The sequence below is a fragment of the Pteropus vampyrus genome, unplaced genomic scaffold, assembly GCF_000151845.1.
Source record: "Pteropus vampyrus isolate Shadow unplaced genomic scaffold, Pvam_2.0 Scaffold185, whole genome shotgun sequence".
Taxonomy (NCBI): domain Eukaryota; kingdom Metazoa; phylum Chordata; class Mammalia; order Chiroptera; family Pteropodidae; genus Pteropus; species Pteropus vampyrus.
The window spans coordinates 1,503,961-1,518,850 of NW_011888966.1; the positions used below are offsets into that span (position 1 = coordinate 1,503,961).

The following is a 14,890-nucleotide window of genomic DNA, read 5'->3' on the forward strand; positions in this document are numbered from 1 at the left end:
TCATTAGGTAGCTGGGGGCGGTGGCCCCCATCAGACACCTGTTACAGGAGCCTGGACTTCCCCTTTAGCTCCAGAGTCCCAGGGGCCTGTAAATCATTGATCCCAGGCTCTCTCCCTGCCCAGACACTCTCACCGCCTCCCTGCTTCCTCCCTCCTAGGCTCCTGGTTGGCACAGGTGCTCCCAGGAGGGGGAAGGGAGGGTGGCTTGGGCATTCAGGAGTTCTGGCCCAGAGCTGGGACTGGAGCCCAGGGCTCCTGACTGTCATCAAAAATACAGATCCACATCTGCACATGGTAAAAATTAAAACATTTCTAAGACTCCCTTCTATCTGTGCGCCCCTCCCCCGCCCCGCCTCCAGTCCCCTCCTCAGAAGCAGCCCCTGCTTGCTGACGGTTTCTTGTACATCCTTTCAGAAAGAACTCTGTAGGTTCCCATATGGTTGTGTGTGTGTGGATCCCCCCATTTTATACTACTCTAACATTCAATGTCTTGCTTTCCTTTTCCTTAACAACATATCTTAGAAATTGCTCCGTCCTGGTACATGTGGAGCTTTCTAATCGCTTTTGAATGACTGCATAACGCTCCTCTCCATGGATGTACAGCTCTTATTTAACACATTCCCTGCTCGTAGGCGTGTCCATTGTTTTTATTTCTGTGTTATTCCAAACAGCTACAGCTTTGGGCATTTATCTGTGGGATCGATTTCAGGAAATGGGATCAATGGATAAGGGGTATATGCATGTTAAACAAGGCTGGACATCACCAATTATCACTCCCTGGACAATATATAGGATTCCTTGGTTCCTGGACTACAAGGTATGATAGCAAACATTGTGTTCTTTAGCAGAGTGATTTTCTTGCGGGGGGCGGCGGGGGTGGTGGTGGCAGGAACTATGCATTTTGAGCAGTTCCGTCAGATAGATGTTAGCCAGTAGGTTCCTGAGTCCACCAGCCCCTCTCCTAGGTCCAGAGTTGGGGGCGGAGGTCAGGGCCTTTGGGCTGAGTCTTCACTGGCAGCTTTGCTAGAACAGAGAGAGTGATTATGCATCTAGAGCCTTATCTCCATTCTAGTGCCACCCTACCCCCTTGCCCCCACTCTGGGAAGAGCTGGGCTGGAGGTCAGGATACCTGAGCCCAGATTCATACCATTACCAGGCAGGATGGCTTTCAGCAAGGGCCGCTTTCGGAGCCTCAATTTCCCCCATTTATGACATGGGTGCGACGGATCCCCACGTGCTCATGAGAAAGGATGGGAGTAAGAGCTGGGTGCCTGAGGGAACAGGTGACTTCATAATCACTGCTTGTCATCTCTCAGGCTCAGCTTTGGGTAGACAGGAAGCCTCATCCCCCACCTCAGGCTGTGAGTCTTCTGGACAATGTCAAGGGCCCCCAGCCTGCAGACCCTCTATCCACAGCCCAGGGCTCCCGGGGGCCTGCTCTCACCATGGGCTGCCCCTCACCCGCCGCTTCCTCAGAAATACGAGCAGATGGGTGGTCTGCTTTGTGAACTTCTGCTGCCAATGCTTAGCAGGCTTCATGGCAGACTCTGCAGACCCTAAACCTGATGGGTGAGGAGTCTTGAAGGGAGAGTGGGAAAGGAGAGCTCTAGGCCAGGTGACATGGCCTCGAGCAAGTCCAGGCCTGCCTGGGGCATCGGTGACCTTGAGTGCACAGAGAGGCTAGACTAGAAGGACTCACCAGGCCTCTCTTATTTGATTCTCTGGCAGCTATATAACCATCCTGAGTCTCGGTCTCTTCATCTATAAAATAGGAAGAGACTAAACTCTCACGACCATTTCTGGCTCTAGTCCAGTGAACCCGGAAGGGCTGTGGATTCAGAGCTCTGCTGGGCTCTGGTGCCGGTGGCGTTAAGCAGAACTGTTTTTGAGCTGGCGTAGAATTTTCTAGGCCAAGGAGGGGCTCCATCTGGACCCAGGCCTTAGCAGCCACTCCCTTGTCCCCTTCCTGGGCCAGGCCTGGCTGAAGGCCGAGGTCGTCCCGTGCTGCATTGGGCAGTAGATGTGGAAGTGTCCAGTATGGTTCCGCTGCTCTGGCAGGAAACCCAAGGAACATCTGCTGTCTCCCATTCTCCACAAAACCATTTGGCTCTTGAGAAGCCCAGTGCTGTCCTGCCAAGCTACGTGGGTTTGGTGGAGTAGGCGGAGTTGGGGGGGAGGGGATGGCCTGGAACTGGTGGGGAGGGGGAGTTAGGACAGAAGTGCTGAGGGATAGGCAAAGCCAAAGCTCTGACCCAGAGGTGACAGCCCGGCTGCTGTGGGGGCACTTGGATGAGGTGGGAAGGAATCAGTGGTTATCCAGAGACCCACCATGCCCTGGTGGGATGCATGTGTGGGTCCAAAAGTGCTTGCGTGTGCCTCCTATTTATAGCCATGTGCTCAGCTTCTTGCAGAGGAAACTGGTGTTTAGTCAGGCCCCCACACCGACCAGGCCAAGCATGACTCTTAATATTCTCTCCAGACGGACCTCTGATCCCAGACCCAAAGAAGCCCTGACATTAACCCCAGTTGGTCCTTGAAACCAGTTTCTGGTCCCAGGCTGAGCCCCATGTAGAAGCCAAGATACCACCTTCTCTCTCCCGGGTTAGTGCAGGTCTCTCTGCGCTTCCCACTTCCTCTCGTCAATCTGTTCTTCATGCAACAACCGGAGTCATATTAAAACCTACATCAGACCTCATGTCTCCTCTGCTCAGAGCCCTGCAGTGGCTCCCATCCCAGACACAGTAAAACCCAGAGTCCTTTCCATGGCCTGCAAGGCCCTGGGTAACCTGCCCTGCTCCCTTTTCTCACTGCACCCCACTGCACCTCACTGCTTCTCACACATGCCAGATGTCAGGCACACTTCCGCCTCAGGGCCTTACTTGCTGTTCCCTCTACCCTGAGCCCTGGGTTTTTTTCGTTTTGCTCACCTGTGTACCCCAGTGCTTGGCTCAGAGCAGGAGCTCAGTAAATATTTGTGGACTAAGCAAAGTCACCCCTTCTCTGTGCCCAGGCACAGGCAGGAATGTGGATGGCTCCAGGCAGGCCAATCCCCAGCCCCTGGTGCAATCCCGTAGCTCAGGGCTTGGTGTCCAGGGCTAGGACCTCTTGAGGTACCTGCCGGGTCCTCGAAGGCCACCAGCAGCTGCATTCAACAGGAATCGCGGTGCCATATAACCCAGGATTGTCCAGCAAGCTTCTGCCTCTGCTGCAATGGCTCGCCTCTGCAACCTTCTGCGGAGGAGAAAGGAGCAGTTACCATTTCATTCATCTCAACCTGCCCTTACCTACCATGTCATAGTGTTCATACTTGTGGCCTAAGGACCCTGAATCAGAACCACCTGGGGAACTTATTAAAAATGCAGATTCTACCCCCAGGCTTTCTGACTCACATGGTCAGGAATGCCCTGGAAGCAGTGTTTTCCACAAGCTCCCAGAGTGTCTGTTGTGCAGCCACATCCGGAAGCTGCTGGGTTAAAGCTGGAGGAGCGGGCGATCAGAGTAAAGCTCTGGGTCAGGAGACCGGCGTGAAACCCCAACTCCACCAGCAGCTGACTGTGCAACCCTGAGCAAGTTGCATCCCCTCTCTGAGCCTCAGCACCTCCCATGTGGGCCTGAAGTAGTGCTTGCCTCTCAGGTTGGGAGCCTGTGTGCCCGAGCCTGGGGGAATGGTTGTCACCCCCAGGGCTGGGGTAGACCTCCCTCCTCATCACAGGTCCTCCTTGGGGGGGCTGGGGGGGCCCTGCCTGGCTCTTTTGCAGACTCCTCCTCGCTACTCACCTCCCCTCCTGGCCCCTCTGATTCTCAGGGAAGACCCGGACCAAGGACAAGTACCGCGTGGTCTACACAGACCACCAGCGCCTGGAGCTAGAGAAGGAGTTCCACTACAGCCGTTATATCACCATCCGGCGGAAGTCAGAGCTGGCTGCCAATCTGGGGCTCACTGAACGGCAGGTGTGTGGGGAGTCCCTCAACCTTAGCCACAGGAGCAGTACTGGGAGTCTGGCTTCCAGGCTGAGGATAAATTATGCAGCTCAGTCAAGGGAGGAGAACAGAGAGATTGAATCTCCTTGCCATGGTCACATAGCACAGGAAAAACTGAGCTACTGCCACATCCTCTTCCTTCCCAACAAAATCCAATATCCCTGACCCCCAGTGGGAAAATAGGGTATCTAATTAGCCATAGGCTACAGCAAGCTATAATTGGTACAGTTTAAATCCAGAGGAGGGAGCAGTCAGAGGGAGAACATGGAAGGCTTCCTGGAGGAGGGGTGTTAGAGCATGGCTTTGGAAAATGGGGAGGAAGAAGGTTACGGAGGAAGTCGTCTTTAGAGCAAGGGAACAAGTTCTAGAGGGGGAGAATGTGTTCGGGGTTCATGAATGGTCTGGGTGGCTGGTGCAGGAGGGAGGCCACAGAGGCCACATCAAGAAATAAGAGCTCAGCTCTCCTCCTGCCCTTCCTCTCATTCTGTCATTGGGTCTCTCTCTGCACCACCCATCTCTATTCTCCGAAACCACAGGTTAAGATCTGGTTCCAAAACCGGCGGGCGAAGGAGCGCAAAGTGAACAAGAAGAAGCAGCAGCAGCAGCAGCAGCAGCAGCCCCCGCAGCCACCACCGCCAGCCCACGAAGTCACCCCAACTCCAGCTGGACCACCCCTGGGGGCTCTATGCCCCAGCTCTGCCAGCCTCCTGGGCACTGCCTCCCCAGTGCCTGTCAAGGAGGAGTATCTGCCATAGCCCCCTGCCCAGCCTTGTGGGCTGGGAACCTGGGACTCAGATGCTAGGAATGTGGCTCCTGTTGGGGGCCCAGGAGCCCTGATCTGAGTCCCAACCCTGACACTGATCTTCTGGGTAACCTTGGACAAGTCACCCACTCAGCCCCGTGGCCCATCTGAGCCCATTGGATAAGGACCTTTTCTAGCCCTTGTGTTCTAGACCTCAGGGGCATACGGGAGCCCAGGGTGGGAGGTCTCAATCCCCAGAGGGCTGGGCAAGGGGGCCAAGATAAATCCCCAGGTCCCACCTCCTTCTCCACGTGTTTAAGGATGGAAGGCTGCTGTAGGGATTAGACTGACCTGGAGAAAGGAGATGGAGCTGAGGGAAGATTGAATGTTTGCAGACCATGACCTGTGGGGAGGCATGTGGTCTGCTCATACGTGCCTCTTCCTGCAGCCTCACCTCTACCCACCCCCATCTCAACAGGCCCTGAATCCCTCCCTTCCTGGCTGATGCAGAATACGAAGCCCAGAGGCCTGGGCCTGAAGGAGAGGCTCTGATGACCGTCCCCTCTGGGTTAAAGAGCCATATCCCCTCACTAGCATTGTCAGTGGGGCCTCCAGATGGGAGGGGGGCCCCTGGAGGGGGACAGAGGGGCAGAGTCCACGTGCCAAGTTCCATGCCACCAGACTGTCCCTCAGGGCCCAGGGAGGACTTCCACTGGACCATGCAGAGTTCACAGCTGGGCAAATGTTGTACATAGAGTGGAATCTCTTGGATGCAGCTTCAAGAATAAATTTTGTTCTCTTTTTAAAGATGTATAAAACTCATTATACATAGAATTCAAGGAAAATGTTAAGTGTAAACCATCCTTACCCTTCCCTAACAATTGCATAATCGCTTCCAGCCTCTGTCAGCCTACAACAAGGTCACCTTTAAAATGCATTTGGATGATCAAAACAGGACATTGTTAGAGTAAGTCAATGAGACTGTAAAATTTTACGTCCATTCTGAAAGCAGAACCATCAGACTCAATGTATCAGTCTTTTGAATTTTTCAAATACTTTTGGCTTAGATTTTTTAACAGATAACATTCGTTGGGCACCCCTATGTGTCGGGCATGGCTAGGTCCAAGGAATGCACAGTCTTTGCCGCTCAAAAGTTCTCAGTCCAAGCATCGGGGAGCAAAGCATCCAAGGAGTCCAGAGCGGACTCCCAGCTTATCCAGGAGGGTCTGGAAGACTTCCTGGAGGAGGCGGGGTTTGAACTGAGGCCTAAAAGTCTAGTGAGTGCTGTCAGGCCAATAAGGGAGGAATGGTAAAAAAGAATATGAACCGTATGAACTTAAAGTATAAATTTCTAAAACTCCTGGGAAAAGCTGCTGTTCTCAGCCTCCTTTCAGAAGTGGGCAGGAGTCTGCTATGGGGGGCCTTCATTCCCGAGAGAGCTCCGGTGCCAGCTGCCTGCCCCCTCTGTTTACTGTTCTGGGAGGTGGCCCAGCCATAAAAAGTGTGCAGGGCCTGCCTGCCTGCCTGCCCTTTGCTCCTGGGGCACATGACAACAAGGCAGAGGTGGATCCCTTCCGCACAGGAGCCCCTGAAGAGCCTCAGGCAATTCCTCTCTCCTCCCGCTGGTGGCCTGGGAGCTGCTGTGGCTTCACTGCGGCTAGTGGACATCTCAGGCGTGGGAACCAGGTGGTACCAAGGGAAGAACCCAGGGTTCCAGGAGCAGAGGAAGAGGGTTGGTGGAAGGGTAGCTGGCCGCGAGTGAATATAGTTTCCACAATGTATGTTCGAACACATTTGCTGAGAGACCCTGGGTTGACTGCTTCCCCTGTCTAGGCCCTGTTTACCCATCTGAACAACTGGGGAGCTAATTTACCAAAAGAAATGGCCCTGGTCAAGTGAGTTTGGGAAGTCCTGGTGACAGAAGAGTGTGGACCTCCAAGGAAAAAGGAAACCAGCCTGGCTCTGAGGTAGATGAGATGCAAAGCCTGGGAGCACAGCGGGCCCAGGACAGGGTGGCTTAGGAGGGGGATCCTGTCCCAACATGGCTGCTCCGGAACCACTTTCTCTGAATCACGCCAGATGGACTAGCAGTCTGGAGCCTCATTTTTCACAGTCGCCACTCACCGGTGTAACAAAACACATGCTCTACAGTGATAAAGTCTGAACATTAAAGCAAATTAAAAATGTTTATTTATATACATTTAAAAATATCTCCCTATGTAATAAAAGGAAGTACATTTTCATCTAACACTTTCCTTAAATTAGCACACAGCTCCATTTCACTTTTGATGTGAGACCAGGAGAGAGAGAGAGAGAGAGAGAGAAGAGGGAAGAGGGAAAGGGAGATAGATTAAGTATTCACGGGTTTAGATTCTTAAGTAGTAATTTTGACAAGTAGCACCCAGACTTCCTCGGGGATGGGGGAGAGGGGACGGTGGTAGCAATTGTCTAACGCGCCTGGTAGCTGAACTCGTGGTCAGTTGTATGATCGTAAAACTGGAGCCTCATGGGTAAATGATGTCTTCTAATGTTAGGGTTTTGTTTGTTTTATAAAGTACAGACTTTTCCAACAAAGGCTGTGGTGATGGGGAGAGGATGGCAGAAAGGTATGATGTGAGGGCAAAGCCTGGGTGGGGTCAGACTCCTAGTTCCAGGCCTGACCCTGCCTCTACTCCACAGAGTGATTTTGCGAAGTCCTACCTCTTCCGGCCTCAGTTTCTCCATTTGAAAGGTGTGGGCCTAGACCCATTTGCACTCGCAGCCCTAGTGAATGTTACTGATATTCAGTGGTCACCCCATGATGTGTTTGCTTGAGGAAGGCTACAGTCCCAGCCCTGTTCTTTCCCCCTCCCTCAGGTCTGGCTCCTCCCAGGGTTAGATTTGGGGGGAGCAGGTGCTGCTGGGAAGGGGCCATAAAGAGGCCAGTCTTCGGGGCTCCTGAGCCAATGTCTTGCCTCTAATCACTGTTCCTGTGGTTCTCTGTGCCTTCCATAGGGTCTAATGAAACTCCAGCACGATGGGAGGGGGATGGTTCAGCAAAACTGCCTCCTGTCCTGTGAGAGATGTGACAAAGGCCCTGGAGGAGAGTGGGGGTGCATCCTGCCTGGGCCTCCTTGGATTTAGGAGCCCCTGGCTTTTGCCTCTCCCCAGGCATGGCCCATGGCCCTCCAAAACCCAAGATTTGGTGCTCTGAGACAGTTTCCTCAGATGCCAAATGGGGATGCACAAACCTGGAAAGAATTAAAAATTAAGTATTGGATATGAGTTCGTCTAATGTACACAGGAGAGCTCAATGAATGCTCCTTCCCTTCACCTTCATGGCCAAAGGGCTCCTTCCTCCTATGTCTGGAGAGGCCCTGGCCTGCCCTGTGAGGTGAGGCTTCAAGGAACAAACAGCTGGGTGGGACCTGGGGAGGCAAGGTGGACCAGGGATTGGCCAGGTCTTTTACCCAAGCCCGTGCTTTGATTTAAACCCTTCCCACCTCTTTCCAGGCTCCAGCGATGGGAATGGCAGCACCTATTCTTACTCCTCTCCAACGACCTCCCCGTGTTGGCTGATGGTGACCCTATGGAATAGTGTGAGCTGGTACACTTTCAAGAGTGAAAGGGGCGCAATTCGTAATGTATTTTGTAGTGCATATGCCAGGTCCACTGGCAGGTACTGGTTCAGTCCCACAAACCAATGCATATAATCACTCTAGCTAATAGTTCCCATCCTAGCCACAGGCTCACCGGACCCTCACAGCACTCTGAAAAGTCAGCCAGGCTCGCGAGGGCTGGTCGATGGCCCGTTTTGCAGATATGCAATCATAACATTCCCAAGGTCATACCGCTGGTGGACAAGAACCTAGGTCTTCTTACTCTAAGTCATAAACCATCACAACAACACGGTGGCACTTGTCCTGTCTGTCCCTTCTTCTTGCTCAAACATCCCTGTTTCACTTTCATCCCAAGGAAAAGAGGATTGTTCAGAACCACCGCTAGCCCAGAAGGTCTATGAGACCTGACTCTGTCACAGGTGTCATTCACCACCTCTGTGACCTTCGGCGAGTATCTTAACCTCTCTGTGCTTCGGTTTCCTCACCCGTAAAATAGGGATAATACCATCTGCCTCTCGAGATCGCTGTTGAGAAAATAAGACCTCGTCCAGATTTGGCACACTTTAGGTGCCTAATAAATATTGGATTGGATGATTGGATAAATATCTGACTAATGGCTGGTCTTTTGTAAGCGGGAGTGGACAACCCACAGTCAGTCAATAAATGTTAACTGAGCCCTTACTATGTGCCCAGTCCCGGGCTAAGTATTTTGTATGCACTATCTCCCTGAATCCTCGCATTCTTATAAATGATACTTATCCCGTTTTCCAGATGAAGAGGTGGCAGTGCTCGGAGCTTAAGCAAAGTGGGCAAGTCACACAGCCGAGAAGAGGAGGCACTGGGATGCTGGAACCTACAACCAGCTGTTAGTGTCCACGTGCATGCCCTGCCTCCTTCATTGCCCAGCTGGAGAGAGGGAGGCCCAGAGAGGGCAGGTTACTTGGCCAAGGTCACGCAGGAGACTGACTGAAGCCTCCAGACCTCCAAGGGTTTCGGTTGCGGACCCCACCTCCTTATACGCTTGGCCTCTCCAATCGCAGCTCAGCGCGCAGGGGCGCGCGTACCACCCCCCACCCCCTTAGCTGTCTGTCAGTCAGCTGTCTGTCTAGGTGTCTACGCGGGCGCAGCCTTGCACCCCTCCCCAATCTCTGGCCCTGCGCAGGGAGAGGAAGGCGTTCGCAGAGCCCGGCCTGCGCTCCACACCCGCAGCCGACAGACGGCAGCGCCTGCGCCCGCGCATCCCCCAGCCCGTGCATCCCCCAGCCCGTGCGCCGGAGCCACCGGGGCAAAGGCGCGGCGCTGGTCGCGGCACATCTCCTGCTCAGTCGCTTGCTCTCTGCGCTGAAAGGAAGCCAAGCCGGAAGCCCCAGCAACCGGCCCTCCAAGATGAAGAAGCTCCAGGGAGCTCAACTCCGCAAGGTAGGGCACGAGGGCAGGCTGGGGGAGCATTTGAGGGAGGGGTGCAGAGGCCCTCCTCCATCCAGGCCCGGGAGGGTTGAGGAGGGCATCTGGACCCAACTGAGAGCTCTGGGGTTGGCCGAGCTGAACTGGATTGCAGGGAGGTGCAGGGTCGCGGTCTGTGCCACCCCACACCACCCCACACCTCTCTGGGGGTCGAGATGTAGTGCGTTGGGGGCTGGGTTCATTGGGCTACGTCCTGTGAACAGGTGTCTGCAGCCCCAGGAGGTGCAAGGTAGGGGTGGCTGGGGCTAGGCGGCGGCCCCTCAGCAGTCCCCCACCCACTTTCCCCAGGGTCTTCCTGGGGGTGGGGGTGTCAGAATAACTGAGCACCAGACTTTAGCTGGGCTAGTTTCAGAGTAGGTGGGTGGGGGCCTCGGTCGGGTCCTCATCTGTGCACTGCACACTGAAGCAGCCTTTGAGAGCAGCATGTTCCTGCCCGTGGGCCCCCCACTTATTTCCTCCCCCACTCCCTTCCTCCTCCTGGCAGCTCAGACCCAGGCAGGCCCTCAGCAGGGCAAAGGGAGCCAAAGCCAAGAAGGGAGGAATTTGGAGAGCCGAGGGATATGGGGGTGGGAGCTGGCATGAGAGAGGCAGCCAAATCTATGTGTTGCTGAGGCCCTGGGCCCAAACCTCAGCCCCTCCCCACCTTGTCTTGTGGTGTCGGACTTCCCAGTCAATGCGTGTGTGGTTGGGGGAAGTAGAGTATTAGGGCAAGTTTTCTGGCTTTTGGCTTAAAAGTACCACTCCTAGCAAAGGAGTCAGAATTCTAGGGTACTGTTTCTGCAGATGCCACTTACCCTGTGGCTTTGGGCAAGTCCATTCTCTAACCTGGACCATTGCCGGTCCATCCCCAGAGTCAGACAACCAAAGCAGGCCCCACTGTCCTGGGTTGAGGTGGGGGTGTGGGTGGGGGTGGGGTGTGTGCAGGGAACTCACAGGGCTCATAGATGTGAGAGAACATCTCACGGGGGCGGGTGCCGTTGCCCACTCCCGCCTCACCCCATCATTCATTCAAGCTCTCTGTGATAAGAGGTTCCTTTTTATTCCTGAATTGAGTGACTTCTCGGGGCCATTTGTGGGTCTCTTGGGTCTTGAGTCCTGCCCAGTGCTTTTCCATTCTCCTCTCTCCCCTTTCTTCTCTCTCCCCACAAGAGCCCCTGCCCCTCACCGCCAGAGGGCCATGCAGTATGTAAATATAGCCATGTTTTGTGAAGTCATATCTCATGTAACCCCCTAAAATTCTGGGGGCTAAGTCTTATTATCTCTACTTTATCAACAAGGAAACCGAAGCACAGACGGGTGCAGCTTACTGCTTCCCTGAAGGTGGGCTGAGCACCAAAGTCCAAAAGGGCAGGGGTGGAGCTGCCTGGCCTCAGGGTCCTCCTCTCCCTTGACCTGAAGGGGAAGGTGGTAGGGAGGCAGGAAATGCCAGATATCAGCAACGGAGCAGAGTTGCTCAGAGATGAGCACTGGGCTGAGAGCCAAGGGTCTGAGTCCTGGTCTTGCTCTGCCCTTAACTTGCCGTTTGACCTTGGGCTCATCCTGTCCCTTCCCTGAAACTTAGTTTCCTCATCTGCATGATGATGAAGGCTGACTCTAGATCCCTACTGTCTCTCTCATCCTGGAGAAGGTATGAGGGCCTTGGCTCCAGCAGTCCTATCTCTCCCAGCCCCTGGTGCTGCTGGCGACTTACATCTACTGGTCCCTAAAAGAGGGGACGCAGGTCTGCCAAACTCAGGTATGTTCCTGTGTGATCCTGGGTGGGGAGTAGGGGTATCGGGTGGGAGCCTCTCACCCAGGCAGAACTGTGAAGTGACTCATTGAGCTTCCAGCCTTGCCCCATTGATTTGGTTGCTTTCCTCTGTCTCCTGACTAGTTCCATCCTCTCTGTGCCAACGTCCTGGGATTCACCCCATGGTGGGGTTGGGGCTCCAGGTAGGCTTCTGATTGGCTCAGATTTGGAGAACCTGATCCCCTGCCCCTGGAGCAGGAGCAGGCTTCCCTCTGATTGGGGGAGGAGGGGGACAGAGAGCTGGCAGCATCCTGCTCTTAGAACTCTTGTCACCATGGAAACAGAGAGCCTGGACTGCTCTGTGAACATAGAAAGGGCAGCGGCTTCTCAGAAGGGATCAGAGGAACCTCATTACTGGCCCCTCCTGGACTGGATGGGACAGGGAGGGAGGTCACAAGGTGACAGGCCTGCCTCGCCACCCAATACCAGTGTCAACTGGCTTCTACCCTCTCCCTCCTGGAGCTCACCTGAGAGGGAGTGGTTCCGGAGGGCTCATGCTCACTCGGCTGGAGAAGAAGCCATGGAAGAAAGGGCCTCAGGGAGCAGGAGTGGGTCTCAGATAGGTCTGGGCGTTGCCGCGACCCTTGCCCCAGCATGTCTGAGATCATAGCTCAAAAACTGCCAGGCACATGTTCGTTTCAGCTCTGGGAGCTCAGTTACTTGAGAAGCAGCTTTTTATGCCCTTCATTATTGTCACTGTCACAATAATCATGCCAGGCTGCCCTGTCACCACTGCCCCTCTGCCCAATAGCCAGCCTTAGGCAGGATCGCCCCCATGGCCGTCAGTATCACTGAGAGTCAACCAACACTGTTACCCCATTTCTGCCACCTGAGCCCATGGCACGGACCTTGTCACCGCAGACAGACACCTTTGGTCCTGTGACACTTGTAGTCTCCTCTCACCATCTTCATCCCAGCAATGCTCATATGACAAATCCCCAGCAAAGCCTTCTCTGCCACCACCTGATTTGTGTGTGGACACTTACTTGGGCTAGTGCCAGGAAGGTCAATTTTAGGGGAGAACACAAACCTGGGCAGTAGATATTTCCTGAGTCCCTGTGCTCAAATCTGATCTGATCCTTGACCACTGCAAGTGTCCCCAGGGAAGTCTCTTTGGTGAATCTCTTCTTATAGACCATCAGAGCCAGAAAACTATTAGAAATGGTCTAGACCTGCATTTCCCCAAGTATATCCTAGCAGGCCAGCTCCTTGAAACACTTTTCTTAAACAATATTGGAGAATACTGTCTGGTCCAGTTCCTATTTGGATAGTCATAGTGCATGCTGGTCCATTAAAGTATCTGACAAGTCCTGTAGGAAGAAACCTTTTTCACTTTGTGCTAACCCAGCTTTTCCCAAACTTCTTTGAATCAAGAATCCCTTGTTCCGCTGAACACCTATAAATATCCCAAAGGATGTGTTTTTGTAAACACTGATCTCGCCAATCTCCTCAGTGTCCAGATGGAGAAGTGAGGCTCAGAAGACTCTTTCCAAAAGTTGTACAGTGAATTGACAAGACCTGGGACTCAAATCGTGGTCTCCTGACTCCCAGTCCAGTGGAATCACTGTTTCCCCACAACCATTTATTAGCGGGACGCTCAGGGTCCTTTCTCCTCCCTGAAAACCAAGGGCGTTAGTTGATAATCAGCCTTCTTTACAATTCCGTCCTTCTCTGTCATAGGGTGAGACTTTCAGAAGCAAGCAGGAAAGATGTGGCTCCCCCTTTTTCCTGACCCTTTCCTGCCTCACTTCTGGGAACTGCTCTCTGAGTTTTAGGTAGTCTGCCTGATATCTTTGGGGCCCCTTCAAGCCCCTAAGTCCAGGCAGCTTATGGATATGCTAACTTACATCCCTCAGGACCAAGATGACAAACAGTTGGAGGAGAGTCTTTAGCCACCCGAAGGGAGAGCGCCCAGTGGAACAGCTGGCCTCCATTCCCATCCGTGCATGCGTCTCTCCTCCAGTGACAGGAAGATTACGACTCTCTGAGACAGATCAGCACTTAAGCAGCTTCTTCCTGTTCATGGCCTAAAATTCACAGTCCTCTGTAGGCCCCCTTGAATATAAATCTACTCCTTCCTTCGGCAGAGCCCAAGGTCCTTCCAAGTCCTCTCCTTTCTATGCTAAGGGTCCCTAGCTCCTTCCTCTTATCCTCATGTAACCACTTTTCCTGAACAACCTCCAGTCTGGCCACCTGCCCTTTGGACACACTCCAAACTGTCGGTGTCTTTCTTAAAATTTGGTGCCAGAACGGAGTATCGAAACTTCAGCATTGATGATTAAAGACATGGTCTTCAGCATCAGGAAACCCTGGGCTCGAGGCCTAGTTCTCTCACTAGCCAGCCTTGTGAAAACCTTGGGTATGTCAGGATTCCTCTTGGACCCTCAGTTTTTCCCGTAATTAAAATGGAGGTTAGACGTACTTAGCTCATAGGGTTGTTCTGAGAATGAAGTCAGGTAATGTGAGTAAAATGTTTAGTGTGGTGAGCACTAGTACGTGCTCCACGCATGGTAACTGTTGTTAAGATCATTATCATTATTATCGTCATTGTCATCATCGAAACAGGACCATCCCTTGATTCTACCTCTTGTGTTAGCCAAACTAAGATTGAGGTAGCTTTTTTAGTGCCTGAGCCATCCTGCTGGTATCATGAGTTGGCAGTCACCTAAAACCCCGAGGAGCTCCTGCATATGGGCCCCATCGGCCCAGATGAGAGAAGTCGATCATCTGAACAAATGTGCTTCCTCCAGCCCCATTCAAATCCATATCCTTGTTTGAGAGTTCTAGGTCTGACCCGGCCTCACCTTTGGTCTCTCTTACTGGCAGCCCATCACCCCGGACCTGCTGATGACTCCCAGTGACCAAGGTGATGTAGACCTGGACGTGGACTTTGCTGCAGACCGGGGCAACTGGACAGGCAAGCTGGACTTTCTGCTGTCCTGCATTGGCTACTGCGTGGGCCTGGGGAATGTCTGGCGTTTCCCCTACCGAGCCTACACCAACGGAGGAGGTATGGGCCTGAGGTTTTGCCTGATGGGTGACAAGGTGATGGGCCAAGGCTCAGGGTGGACTGAGGTTTGAAGTGGCTTCAGCCACCTTCTCCTATGTGACCTTGGCAGGAATTAATTGAAAGTGATTTATAGCAACCTGGACCTGGGAGGAGGGAGCTCACCTGCCTTGTCCCTCTCTCTCTCCCTCATCCTCGGCATGGATACCCGCACGCACGCTTCTCTCCCTGAGCCTTGGTGCTTCCTGAGCTCTGTGTGATGGGCAGAGGAGTGCCTCTGCTTCACGATAAAGAGCTGTATCTGCCTC

At 53.4% G+C, this 14,890-nt stretch overlaps 2 protein-coding genes and 1 long non-coding RNA gene across 4 annotated transcripts in view; 2 read left to right on the top strand and 1 right to left on the bottom strand.

Moving 5' to 3' along the window:
- The window catches only part of CDX1 (caudal type homeobox 1), a 16,162-nt gene extending 10,043 nt beyond the window's left edge, over positions 1 to 6,119 (top strand). The window contains exons 1-3 of one of the 2 annotated variants that reach the window (XR_002783073.1): positions 3,454 to 3,634; positions 3,806 to 3,951; positions 4,518 to 4,538. Coding sequence is in view for 1 of the 2 variants with exons in the window: in XM_011371165.2 (XP_011369467.1) it covers positions 3,806 to 3,951; positions 4,518 to 4,736 (365 nt within the window). In the remaining variant the exon portion in view is untranslated. Of the gene's footprint in view, positions 1 to 3,453; positions 3,635 to 3,805; positions 3,952 to 4,517 lie in introns of those variants that run through there. The other variant, XM_011371165.2, reaches the window with a different exon arrangement.
- On the bottom strand, positions 629 to 3,275 carry LOC111746368. The gene is made up of 2 exons (XR_002783074.1): positions 3,115 to 3,275; positions 629 to 1,023 (listed from the first exon to the last, which is right to left on the bottom strand). It is a non-coding gene; the product is annotated as an uncharacterized LOC111746368 (long non-coding RNA).
- The window catches only part of SLC6A7 (solute carrier family 6 member 7), a 24,016-nt gene continuing 14,961 nt past the window's right edge, over positions 5,836 to 14,890 (top strand). The window contains exons 1-6 of the mRNA XM_023537291.1: positions 5,836 to 6,000; positions 7,403 to 7,454; positions 8,216 to 8,301; positions 9,532 to 9,741; positions 11,453 to 11,521; positions 14,402 to 14,585. Coding sequence (XP_023393059.1) covers positions 5,836 to 6,000; positions 7,403 to 7,454; positions 8,216 to 8,301; positions 9,532 to 9,741; positions 11,453 to 11,521; positions 14,402 to 14,585 — 766 coding nt within the window. The remainder of the gene's footprint in view (positions 6,001 to 7,402; positions 7,455 to 8,215; positions 8,302 to 9,531; positions 9,742 to 11,452; positions 11,522 to 14,401; positions 14,586 to 14,890) is intronic.